This window comes from Phalaenopsis equestris, unplaced genomic scaffold (genome assembly GCF_001263595.1).
Source record: "Phalaenopsis equestris unplaced genomic scaffold, ASM126359v1 Scaffold000136, whole genome shotgun sequence".
NCBI classification, from domain to species: Eukaryota; Viridiplantae; Streptophyta; class Magnoliopsida; order Asparagales; family Orchidaceae; genus Phalaenopsis; species Phalaenopsis equestris.
Window position 1 is genome coordinate 1,336,243 of NW_018164578.1, and position 13,462 is coordinate 1,349,704.

The 13,462-nt window shown below is 37.4% G+C and overlaps 1 protein-coding gene across 1 annotated transcript in view; it reads right to left on the reverse strand.

Annotated features, from left to right (window-relative positions):
* Window positions 1-10,025, reverse strand: part of LOC110021616 (protein CELLULOSE SYNTHASE INTERACTIVE 1) — a 43,666-nt gene extending 33,641 nt beyond the window's left edge. The window contains exons 1-3 of the mRNA XM_020720177.1: window positions 9,875-10,025; window positions 9,172-9,288; window positions 7,089-7,162 (exon numbers count right to left, since the gene is read on the reverse strand). Coding sequence (XP_020575836.1) covers window positions 7,089-7,099 — 11 coding nt within the window. The 5' untranslated portion in view covers window positions 7,100-7,162; window positions 9,172-9,288; window positions 9,875-10,025. The remainder of the gene's footprint in view (window positions 1-7,088; window positions 7,163-9,171; window positions 9,289-9,874) is intronic.
* Window positions 10,026-13,462: the final 3,437 nt, after the last annotated feature.

Genomic DNA, 13,462 nt, shown 5'->3' on the forward strand with positions numbered 1-13,462 from the left:
AAACTCTTTTATCATCCAAAGAAGCTACTTTTATGGTGTACATCATAAATGTTTATTTAAATCCATAATAAACATGAATTATCATCCATACAAGCTACCTTTTATCCAATTATGCATCTGCTATCGCATCAGTTATTCGTTCCCTCAACTCTGTCATTTCGCTTGCACCTTCCCCGTCTACAATACAGGCGATACAGGCGGTGTAAGCCTCCGTCTCTTCTTCTATGAAAGACTGACCTAGACTGTATTCAAAGGCTTCTACAGACACATTTTCTTCATTCTCTTCCGCCAAATGGAAGTCAATATCATTACGGGAATAATGTCTTCTAATGTAATTATGGAGAGTCATTGTAGCAAACACAATCTGGACCTGCTTGAAGAAATTGTAGTGAGACATATCACGGAGTATCACTCATTTCTTTTTCCACACACCAAAAATTCTTTCAAGGACACAGCGTAAGGATGAATGTCGTTTATTAAACATTTCTTTTATGTCTTGTGTAACGTTGTTTGCACGTGCAAAGTCTGGTATGTGATATCTCGTGTCAGGAAATGGTTTTAGATACACTCGTTGCAATTGGTAATCAGCATCGACCAAATATTATTTACCTGATAAATTGAACAATTAATATGAAAATTTAAGTTGGCATTCAATAAGCTCAATCCCGAGAGTACCTGTAGGGGGATGTGGAAATTTGGTATTGGGATCCCGCATTGCAGATTTAAAAACTCGACCGTCATGTGCGCCGCCCTCCCAACCAGACTTAACAAAAGTGAAACACATGTTGAAATCACAGACAGAATCACAGACGGACATGACATTTTGGGTGGGGCTACCACAACGGCCGATAAATATAACTTTATCATTATATGGGATACGTGCGTCAACATGTGTTCCATCAATCGCGCCGATGCAGTTGTGGTTGAGTTAATGTTAGAATCAATATATCATTGCATACTCTAACAAAATTAACTATATTGCATCGAAGAGGATACCTTGAAGAATGGCATATATCGCGCATCATTTTCTATCTCAGCAGGTGTATGCTTGAACTTATAATTTGAGAGTCTGGTGACATGAGAGGACAGACTAACAAGTACGCTCAATCTGATTGAGAAATATCTGTTGATTGTTTCAGAGTGTTGAAATCGCTCCATCACTCCTCGCATAGACTCATTTCGGGATAATATGAACAGTGTTATTGCGAGTACCTCATGTGGACTGATCCTCGAAGATCCATGAAGGCCATGAGATCCTACGAGTAATTCCAGAAGATCGATAAATATTGTCTTGCTCATGCTCATTCGAAACATATTACAATATTACAAAATCTTGTTGGGTGTCCAACAAGCAACTCTTCAATCCATTTATCGCCAATATATGAAGATGTCATGCATGACAAACGATCAATGTACGCGTTGTAGTATTCGTACATCAAACATATTACCGTCAGAAACATCCCACTTCATTTTCTTCTGCGTGAATCAATGTGGAAATATGTCTTCTTCTATTTGCATCTATGATGACCGGTATCCCTAAATGTAATTATGACGATAAGTGTGTGAGAGTTTGAGACATAAAAAAAAGACGTTTGCATATGCTTAGATGGGTACAACAAAGTTCACAAGTACAACTCTAGAAAGAAAAAAATAATGCAATAGGAATGTTCTAATGATGAAAAATATAAAACATCTCAAATGTTCAAGCGATCATAAAAAATAATGCAGTAGAAATGTTCTAGGGATGAAAAAAATAATCTTAAATGTTCAAGCGATCATAAAAACGCCAAATATATGCTACTCTACGGGCGGCACACATCTTCACAAAGATATACGGACTGGGTCCTCTATCAATTCTGTTGCGAACATATACAAATCTTCATCTGTATAGATTTTGGCAGTAGCGCTTAAGATTTCAAGTGCCTCCTCAATAGTGTTTGAATGAGAAGCCTGACATTCTGCCTTGAAACAAGAAACTGCCTCGGGTAGCTCGTTTCTGAGGGAAGAAGCACCATATTTTCTTTTATCAACAACCTTTGGACGTTTGGAACGGAAAATAGTTTCATATTCGTTCTGATCCGGGCTGGGACGTCAATAAAATCAACCGAACCTCCAGGGGTTCCCAAATTCACGGCATTGCCAGCGAATCCTGTCTCACTTGGGCTACATGCATAGTTCCCCGTTGCAACAACCCCCCCCCCCCTGTCGAGTTTCTCCGCAAATTCAGGCTCAATTCCAGAAAACTTAAACTTATTTGCAGCGGACACGACCTACATGGAAATTTATAAACACTCAATTAAGAATAAACTATAAAGTTACAAAATAACAAAGTTTACAAACAATGCTCACCGCAAGTCTTTCAGCTCACCATTCATCAAGTGGATCAATTGTTCGCTTCACTGGATCCCAACCCAGACCCGTAGAAACTATTTTCAATTCTTTTTCAGTCCTTCTTCAGTTGGTCCCACTTATTCTTTATTTGCAATCTGTCGTACTCTCTGTCTGTACATTCCTTAGAATATCTGATAATAATTTGTCACCCTTCTTTATTGAAATAGATCATAGGCATATTTCTCTGTTCAGTCTCTTTAATGCAAATAACACAAAATATTATTTTCATTTATTTTTCCCACAATGCGGGTGTAGAAACCTCTTTAGGTTTATTATCCATATTATTACTATATCAAAACAAAGCCATGAAACGCAACAATAAAATCAATTAGAAAGTAGAAAATTGTGATAGGTAAATCAGCTAAAATAACCAAAATGAGTCATCATCAGTATAACAAAAAAACATCACAATTCAATTTACAATAGAATTATTTAAAAAATATAAGCTCCCAAACATGCAAATGATGATATATTGGAGATAAAAAAGGAACAAAAACCATAAATTCTTCCTCACATATAGTATTTTTAAAAGTTCAGAAAAATAATTTAAATGCTCAATTCAATAAAATTCACGTTTGAGTTTTAAGCATAAATTTATGGCTAATTTATGGCTCTAAGTTCATATGAACCTTCTAATTGGTTTGTACCATCTCTGCAGTTGTGTTGCCCAAATCATGAAGGATGCTTTCTCAAGCATGATATGTATTTAAGCCATAAAAGGATCATCTTCCTCTTATCCATATACATATATATTAAACTTAAGAATTTGATAAGAACTAAGTATTAATAAACATAAAGATTGCAAAAATGGTGATAACATGAATTGAATAATATGTAAGAACTGAGATGTAAGATTAACCATAGATGAATGTTTAGAAAAATTGAAAATCAATCTTTATCTATTACAATCAATATCCCTTAAGAATTATCTTGCCCGTACAAGGAGTCCCGAAATGAATAAGGAAACAACGAAAAACAACAGGAACGACTCCCCGGATACGTAAACCACGAAGTAGAAACAAAATATGAAGAAAAATTTGGGAGGAGAGTAGACATACCGATTAGGAACAGCGAGCTGCGCGATGGTGGAAGATGAGCAGCGGGGAGGAGCCGGGGGAGGCTTCGCCACAAGGAGCAGCGGCGTAGGGCTTCTCGCGACAAGGAAGGGAGCAGTGGCGTAGGGGCTTCTCGCGACAAGGAAGGGAGTGGTGGTTTCCCGAATGAGGTTAGAGCAGCTTTCAAGCGGAGCGGGGCGAAGGAAGTATTATCGTTCAAGAACGCTAGGCCGCGGGGTCGATCCCGCGGCCTGTGTTCATCCTATTTAGCGGCAAGAGGCCGCTACCGCTGAAGGAAAGCACACGAAAAAAAAAAGAAGCGCTAAAACAACGCGGCCCCAAATGGAGTCTTAATTTCTCATTTAAAAAACCATACTTACCTCTCTAGCAACTCACATGTACTTCATCTCCCTTGCAAACCAATTATGGCCTCATCATTACTCATTAGTGCTCGCTTCGTCAAGCTCGCATACCCAACTCCTAGTCTTCTCCATGCTATATATGGCACTCCCCTCATTCTCAAGCAAGCAATACAACCTCCCATTTGACCTTGATTGCATCTCTTGCACGTGTTCTCTCTTGCTCAGTTACGGCTCTCCTCTAAACTTGCCCAACTCACTACAATATTCTATCCAGCTACACGTCACCTAAGCTAACCACCTCAGGCTTGCTTGACTCGCCATTTGATCTCGACATCAAGCTTAGGTCCTATAAACTCCTTCATGAATGAGCCCATTTACATTTTCTATCTTTCATCAACTGGGGCCGAAGCCAACCTCGCCTTGTTAATCGTTGATCCAACAATACTTTACAGGCCATTATGCCTTTGATCTTCCTATCTTCCTCATTGAATCTTTGATCTGAGTTCAAGGAATGACTTACTTTCCACTAGCAATTGCATACGATCAAAAAAATTTGGTAATAGCTCTTGGACCATTATAAATGATAAACATCATGGTGGCTTCATGATTTGAATGTCGACAATGCATTCAATACCTCTATTTGATCACTATAAAGAAATTAAATGCAGTCATCACATAAATCATGTGTAAGCAAGAACCAAAAATGTGCTCAAACAAGAGAAAAAAGAGAACTCAGTTGTAATCAGATTGCACTATCAAGCTTTAATTAAAACTAATATTTAAAATTGCAACTCATTTCAAGCCCCGTTAACTTTTTAACATAAAACATAAATTAGAACAACTGATTAAGGATGAGACTTGAGCACCTGAACCTGCCCTAAACTACTAAAAATCCCTAGCCAAAAAGTGAATGGGACTCATCTAACCTTCAATAATACTACATTGTGTTCATTTTAGATCGCTTGATATGATGCTTTGAAGAACTAGCTGAAAAGCCTTCTTAAATCATTATATGAAACTAATGTATGAAAACTTGAAACATTGAAGCTACTAGCAGCCCAACACAAAACTTGAATGATAGAAAACTTCTACTTGATGATATATTTGCAAGTAATGAAAGTAAGGCCATTATACAAATGTCATTACACCCAAACAGTAAAATTCATTTTTAAAGCCATAAAAATTATTCAAAAAGACCAGAAAGTTATTAAAGCTAAAATCATTATATTTAACTTTTGTAAAGTAAACTCAACCTACAATCAACCTTTCATTGACTCAAACATGACTATTAAAAGTGCACAAAGTGCATCAGGATGTCATACATTTTAAAAAGTGTTTAAATTACCAAAAAAAAAGCTATGAAATACATATTTATGAATGGTCTATAGACATTAATATTTGTGTAAATGTATTGACAACTACAATAAGCAAGCAACTTCCATTAGGTAAAGAAATGATTTCAATTCTAAGTCGGGATTCTAAAAAACAAGTGGAAAAAACAAATGATCATAATGTCCCTTTGAAGTGGAAAAATCAACAAAATAATTTTTCGAAGCTCAAACCCTAGAACCTTAGCTCATATACATGAGGCTAACCTAGTGATTAGGAAAATAAGCCAAGGATCCATGTTTAACCTTATTAACTTCTAGTAGATGTCAAAATCTTGCCAAATCATCTCAATATGTGCAATATAATAAGCTCCGCATAAAAAAACCTAGAATTCTAAAAATTGAACTTTCCAATGCCCGTATGCCCCAACTTAACTAATTGGCATGACACGAAGCTAACAACCCATTAAATCAACCTTAATTAATTAGGTCATATTAACTATAGTGTAAGGTTATGAGGACCATTATTTAGTTTTCCTTGTATTCAAGACTGTAAGTTCCACTTTTGAAACTTCTATGAATGCATGCCCAAATCTAGGCCAATTCATAGTAATCAAGCCTGTCAAATTACACTTAATTCTCGAGCCTTTCAATTGAAATGAGCTTAATCATAAACTAAACTCAAGCCAACTCCCATGCTAAAAACCCTATTAATTGAAATCAAACCCATCAATCAAAATCCATATACATGCTTCATCGAGTCAAGCGGACACTTCTAAACAACCGGTAGTCATACCAAGCCTCCAATCTCTTGATAGTCATACCCAGTACCTCTAAAACGCAAGATGCCATATTCCATGACTCCAATTTACACAATAAAATTGATACAACCAATCCTCCACCTGTAAACGAGTTGAGGTCAGCCATAAAAGCACATCTTCAGTGCCTATTTCGCTCGGAATTGCTAAAAATACTTTAGATAAGGTAATCCAAAGTTGTTAATCAAGCTCCCTAAATGTCATGGCTCAAAGTCGTCTTAAATTGACAAATTAATTTCGTTAATATAAATGGCTAGCATAATCATGGGATCTTGATAAGGTCTACCTCCTTCCCCCAACCATCCAAGATTCAATTAAATTCACACATAAAAACCAAATTTAAGCGTAAGCCCTCTTAAATCTAAATAAGATCCAATTTAACAACAAGGGGAAATTGGTTAAAATAGAAGCTATTCTAGAGTTTCCCATTTACTCATTGAAGAGGCTCAAGAAAATGGATTGATTTTTACTGAGAGATTACAGGACAAGGGTAATTGGGAAGAGTAAAAGCATAGAAAAAGTAAATACCATGAAATTTGAATGAATCAAGCTTATATTTGTCAATAAGCAGAGAGCCAAACATATCAGATTTTATGGTCATACTAAAGAAAATGCAGTAACAAACTTCAAAAATCTCATCTAATTCCTATAGAAGAAATCCCAAAAGTAAATCTGTTGCAACAAAATCAAGAATATCAATCAGATCTCCTCAGCTGAAGCATAGGAAACCCTATAAACCAGATAAAAATACTCAAAGGGAGCCTAGTGGTGGACTTCTCGCCTTTGGTATACCTTTTGGAGGGCAGGATAAAAAATTGATGGTCTTCCATCAATGATTATTATCATAAGTGTCATACCATTGTGGTCCTCCCATAAAAAATTATTGCTATTTCCACATTAAATGAACTTCACTGGTTAACAAGGGTAGTTGAAGCATACGATTATACAAACAATATCAGAATGTGTGGATAAATCATCAAAACCAGCCCTAACATGGTAATAAAAGCAGTTTCGCCGTGAGTTGACAATAATTAGAAGAAAATACAATGAGCAGGCATTTATATAGAAATTTATAAGGAATCAAAGTAAAGGCATCTGAAAGAAAATTTAATAAAATAAAATTGCAAAACTCACCTTGCACTCATTTTCAGTATAGAATGAGGAGTAGATGGCTCCGAATCTTGAACTTTACCATCCGCATTTCGCTCCTGAGATAATATGATCACACAAAACAATGGCAAGTGAGCGACAATGCAGCAATCAATCATGTAATAAATGAGGTGAAGTATCTTTTTGTGCAGAAAAAAATATAAAGGACAGCCAAGAAGTCACCACTAAATGATACAATATGCTTCACTGTAAAGATTATAAAGTCACGGTCAAGCAACAACGAGAATGGAGAACAAAAAAAGATTGAACCATTAAAAACTTAAATTGATCGTGATGACTTAGCATGGTGCTAGTTAAAGAAATAACGTCTCCTATGGCTGAAAGATTCCATTGTAAACCTATAGATATAGCTCCCAATATTGGAGCTAGGGTGGAATTATGTGTATCAAAACCCAACTACAAGAAATCAAAATGATAGATCCCTACTCTTCACTCACCAATCATTTTAAGTAGGTCCAATTTAGCTAGGCAATTGGGAAAGGGAGATGAAACTCCAATTTACCCAAATTAAAATAATTTGATTCCGAGCAACCACAGCTGAATGCAAGTTGGTTTCAATTCATTCATGTGTTTGCACAAAAACAAAAAAAATGAAACTATTAATTAAGGTGTTAAATTAGTTCAAGTTGGGTGAAAGACTGAACAACATAGAGAGAAAAGATAAATTGCATCCGGGTTTTTCAGGATTGCATTGAACTAGATATCACATATGCAGACTAAAGTTGATTGGTCTGGTAAGAACAAAGAAGGGATGAAACAAAAACATACATCTTTCTCATAAAATTCCTGATTGGACTACATACTACATCAAATAAAGAACACTTTCTAAATTATCAATCAGTCATATAGCATGGTAAGCACTAATAACATATTTATCTATAGTAGATAATCTACCAAATTTGTAACAGAAAAATTAGGATGGAACATGGTTTTTTGTTATATCTCAAGACGAGTATTGAGTTCCAAAAAAATGGTACAAGTAAATAATTTTGGTCCAAGAACTACAAGCCAATTGTATCCAAACAGATATTGTCTATTCTTAGAGCAATAGATGTAGGGCTATTCACTTTTCTACTCGATGTTTGAAGGGGAATACAAGTCTCCTGAAATCCTGAGTTTATTACTATTTCCACCAAAAAAAGGAAAAAAAAAATACAACAAGTTGTAGTTTTGTGGAAGCTAACATGAGAAATTGGTGCTGCTTCGAGCTTATCATGGTAATTGACCACGATAACCTAAAAAGAAAGGGGCATTTACATACATGGCACATAATCCTTATGTATTTCCATATCTCACATCTAGACTTTCATACTTACACACATAGCACTCAACTCTTTAATATCACATCAAAAATAGCGCTATAACTCCTTTATAAAAAGAAAATAAACATTTCATGTATAAGTTTAAAGCGCCAAAGTTTGATGTATGTAAATATGAAAACATAGGTTTGAGATATGTAAATGCATAAGAATTGTGTGCAAGGTATGTAAGTTTCCCAAAAAGAAAACATAGTGCAGTTCAGCGGCCGCTTTACTCAAAAAGCTACTGTCCAATAGTTCCACTGAAGTTTGAGCCAATGTCTGGTTTTCAAAGTGACATTGTTCCACCAATGAACCATAAAAAGTTGATAATTGCAAAGTTCCATGGATGAGACAGATCCAAAAATTAAATAAAACAGTTACGCGCAAATACTGCTAGTGATCAACCCACCATAACTCTCATCTTTGAATGAAAAATATATAAGGAAATGAGGAGTTGAAAGGCTCCGGCAAATTAATCTCAGTGTTCTCCGTTGCGGTAATGAAAAAACAAGCCAAAACACAAGAAAAGAAGCAAGAACTAATCTAAAAATCTAAACTTGATTCCACCCCTCCTTCCAATAAATATCTACTTTACCCTTCTTTTGCAAATTGCACCATGAAACAACCCAATTAGCCCCAACGGAAAATAACACATTTTTCAAAGGCGGGCAGTTCACAAATTTATGCGTAACATAAGACTACCAGAAAGCAATAATCACAGTAAAGATTGAAACAGGCCGGAGTACCACATCCAGAGCACCATTGCTGCTGGTGTATCTCCAAGCAATTGTCGCCGCCAGCTTTGCTTAGCGCTCAATCCCCTGCTTCAGATAGAAAGATCCGCCCACCTCGCCCGTCACAGTCTGCAACCACCAAAAACAACAATTCATATCAACAGAGCCAGCATTTCCGCCTCATGCAGAACTTGCGCTGATTTCAAAAAAAAAAAAAAAAACAACAACAACACAAACGACTTAAACTCATGCCGAACACTTACTAGATCCAAATAATTTGATACATGCAGGCATCTCCAACAAGTGAAAGCAAAAGTAATCAAATAAGAAATGCCAAAATTTTTAATGCCGTCAAATTAAAAAAAAAAAAAACCAATCTAGAGAGTTCCTATTCATAGAAAAGTGATCACACTTCCAATTTCATCCCTTCCACCGGATTGGAAGCCATTAACATCAGATCCAGATTCCGAAGAGCGGCACTGACTTAAATTCACTATCTTCCCAAAAATCAACAAACTGGGTCATCCCCAAATCTCTAATTAAGAATATATAAGTAATCGAACACTTGCAAAAAGCAATGAACCGGATCGCATTAGTGCAAAATTGCTCACGGATGCACTATCATTCACACTAAAAAAAAACCGAACCAGCCGTGAAAATTAGAGAGAAACGAAAATCCAAGGGAAAAAAATAGACAGGTATGAAGAAGACTCACCGGAACTATCTCGAGCAGAGGATAATGCTCCGGTTGTGCGGGGATCCGGTGGCCACCGACGGAGCAGAGAGATTGTAGATCTTTCGGACTAAGTGGAGTCGGTGGGTTAGAATGTCACCCTCTCTCTCTCTCTCTCTCTCTCTCTCTCTCTCTCTCTCTCTCTCTCTCTCTCTCTCTCTCTCTCTCTCTCTCTCTCTCTCTCTCTCTCTCTCTCTCTCTCTCTCTGTGTGGTTAAAGAAAATAATAATAACAATTAGCCAGCAGAGAGTGAAATCTCTCCTTTTTCTTTTTCCATGTGATTTTCACTTGTGCGGGATATTATTTAACTATAATTTAACAAAAGCTCGTGCTATCACGCCACCAAAGAGGCCGACCCCGCCGACCAGGCGCGAGGAGAGATAGGTGACGTGGCGACTGGAAGCCAGCCGAATACAGGATATTCAAGCTATTTTTATTAATCGGAAGGGGAATTTTACATTCCTATAAAATTTCACATCAAATGCTCAAAGTTTTAATAATTACATACACATCATTCAATTTTTTCCCATTAATCGTATCTATCACTTCGTCAATTAAAGTTGATCAAAATGTGGTGGGAGAAAATGGGAGAAAAATGAGCTTTAGTTTTTTTATAGAGGGAGAGAAAGTAAGAGAAAAATGAGAGTTTGAAGGTCGGTGTGCGTTATGATCTGATTGCTGCCTTCCTTCTTGTATGACCAAAAAGTGCATGAGAAAATAGAAGGTGTCTATTTAGTGAAGAGGTGTCATAGGCTTGAAGAGGGGTCAATGAAGATACTCCCGGTGACAAGTTTGTACTCTCATATTTGTTCTCGTATAATTTATAAATATGAGGCTCTTTTATGTATAAGAGGAGAGAGGTCATGTTGGCTCTCCTCTTCTAATGTATACACTTTTAATAAATGAAATGGGTTTGAGCACCCAAATAACACTCCCACTTTGCCCCACTGGGAGCAACCATGATGTGACATTTTCTTTCCTTCTTTCTCTAGATTCTCACACTATACCTTCGACATGTCATACTCAGATTTAACATATGATTTGGGGTGTGTGGACATGTCATCAACAACAAAATGAGCAACACTAAGAAAAACCACTTCTAACAGAGAGCGCACAAGGGAAAACGACACAATGGTAAATTCATAAGCCCAAAGATCTATTTTACATCATCTTCAGAGAGGAATTCGCTCGGAGGCGAAAAGCACATTCAAAAAATGTGGAAAGATAGAACCTTTGCTTGCTACAACCATGAATAGATTCCACACAATCCCTCTAAGGGCATTAGTTCTAGTGCTCTAAAGACTTTCATAAGTAAACTGAGAAATCTTCATTAATATGTCACAAAGGAACTGGAAAGGCAAATCTGCAAGAAAATAGATTTTTTATTGGAGTTTTTTTTCACTCAATACCATTTAATGCTCTTTGTCGGTGACTTCAATTTCTCTCTCGCACTCCACCTGGCCTATGAGGTTGAGATTGGGGCATTCAAAGAAAAATTATTATATCAAAAGTTCTAATACATAAATACATCACGATTCCAATGAAATAATGTCATGTCAAATGTCATAGAGAGGCTTATAAATAAAAAAATATATATACACTTTAATATATGATTTCATGTGACATTATTTAATTAAGAGCCCTATGTAATATTTTTTGGCATTAGAGAGGAGAGACAGTGCGATGTGGGACCTTTCTGCTCGCAGCCGACCGAAACCTCTGCCGCGTGCAATTTCCATCCGGCCGACCAATTTCCAGCGGATTGACGGCCAAGCCAGCAGACTTGCGTTCGATTTCCAACCGATGTGCAAAGGCTTCCTCAGCACATAGATCCCAAGCACCCTTAATGGAGTTCCCCAAAATTCCATTCAGTCTCTCCGGCCTCTTCTGCTCCAAAGAGAGCTCTTTGCTCTGCAATGGGAACCTATCTGCTCCGCTGCAGATCCAAATCCGTCCACTGGATTCTCAAGATGAAATCCTACTTCTGATTCGGCTCTCAGATTGCTTACCTCGTAGTAACTTACATGAACCGGTTCTTTCTCCGACGGACAATCTACGAATAGAAGAACTGTGCCACGAAGCTTTTGTCAATAGCTTGCTTATCTTTAGCAACAAAGTTGGAGGAGTGCTCCCCGCCATTGTAGTCTTAGTATTGCGTAGAAGATTATTGGTTCCGTGGCGAGGCGATACAGAGAATGGAGTTCCTCATTTTAGACACGCTGGAATGGAAACTACACTCTGTGACGACATATACATTCGATTGCGTGAAGTCCTCCCATCGATCGCCAAGTTACATCGGGCGCATGTCCATCCGATCGCCGAAACTTCTTCCCTCTGCGACATGAATTCCCCTTCGTACGACCCAGCTCCGTCGATTGCCAAGTTCTGTCGAACGCCGTATCCATTCGATCGCCGAAGTCCAGCCTGCCGGCTCTCCTGCTGACCAACTTCTTTCCGGCCTATCAAGTTGCCAGCTGACTCAAAATCCTGGCCAAAGATTACAGCCGATCGATGACCAAATCCGGTCGCATGCGTCTTCCACCGACCGAAAATTTACGGGCGACCGGAAAAATAATGGTCAACCGGGTGGCCCAAAAAATTCCGGACGACCAAAAAAATTATTGAAATCTAAAAATCTGAGCGCCGAATTATCCATAATTATTATTTTTTTTCCTGAAATATATATTTCAACTCTTTTAATTATATTTTCTACGGACAACTGAGACTGTTGGGCCTGTTTGGCGCAGCTGCAGATTCTCAGCTTTTCAGCTGCAGCTGCGCTGCCCCCGGAAGGAGCCGTAGGGGAACAGCGGTGGGGGACTGTCTGTTTGGTGCAGCTGTGTGAAAAATGTTGTGAACCAGCTGTTAATGTAAAAATGACAAATCTGTCCCTGTCTGTTAAACTGTTTAAAATATTTCGATTTATTTTTATAAATATGGGCTTAATATACATCAAGTTTATAAAAAATATTATTTTTTTACTTAATTAAATGAACTAAATAGTTTTCAACATTCATTTTATACATTTTTTTTTAAAAAAAATGTAATTTTGAGCACAAATAGGTTTAAAATTTTTCTTCATCTATATATCAAAGTATATGAATATTAATTCATCTCTACAAATAAAAATTTACAAACATATTTTATAAGCATAAAATGTAAAATACATATATGCACCTTAAGCCACTAAGAAGTCGTTCTTTCTTACATAAAGACGTAGGAACTCATACAGTTTCTTACATCCAAAATAGCACAGAGTACACAAATGCAACTCAACCACTAGCTAGGAGAAGCAGAATGAAAAAAAACTGTAAAACCACGACCACGAAGAGTAGCATAATGGTAATGTTATTTCTAACAATGACACGTTGTAGCTCCCGTGTCTGCCCCTCGTCGTCTGGAACTCGCAAATCACTAGCACCGTCATCCTCTGCATCAGAGAAACTGTCCGCCTATCGGAAAAATCTGCATTGATCGGCAATGCTTCGGGGGCATGTATAAAACTTCCGACCGTAACTATGTGCATGCCGTGAGGTCAAAAGTGTGGTTTGCAGGCCACAATGACAAAGC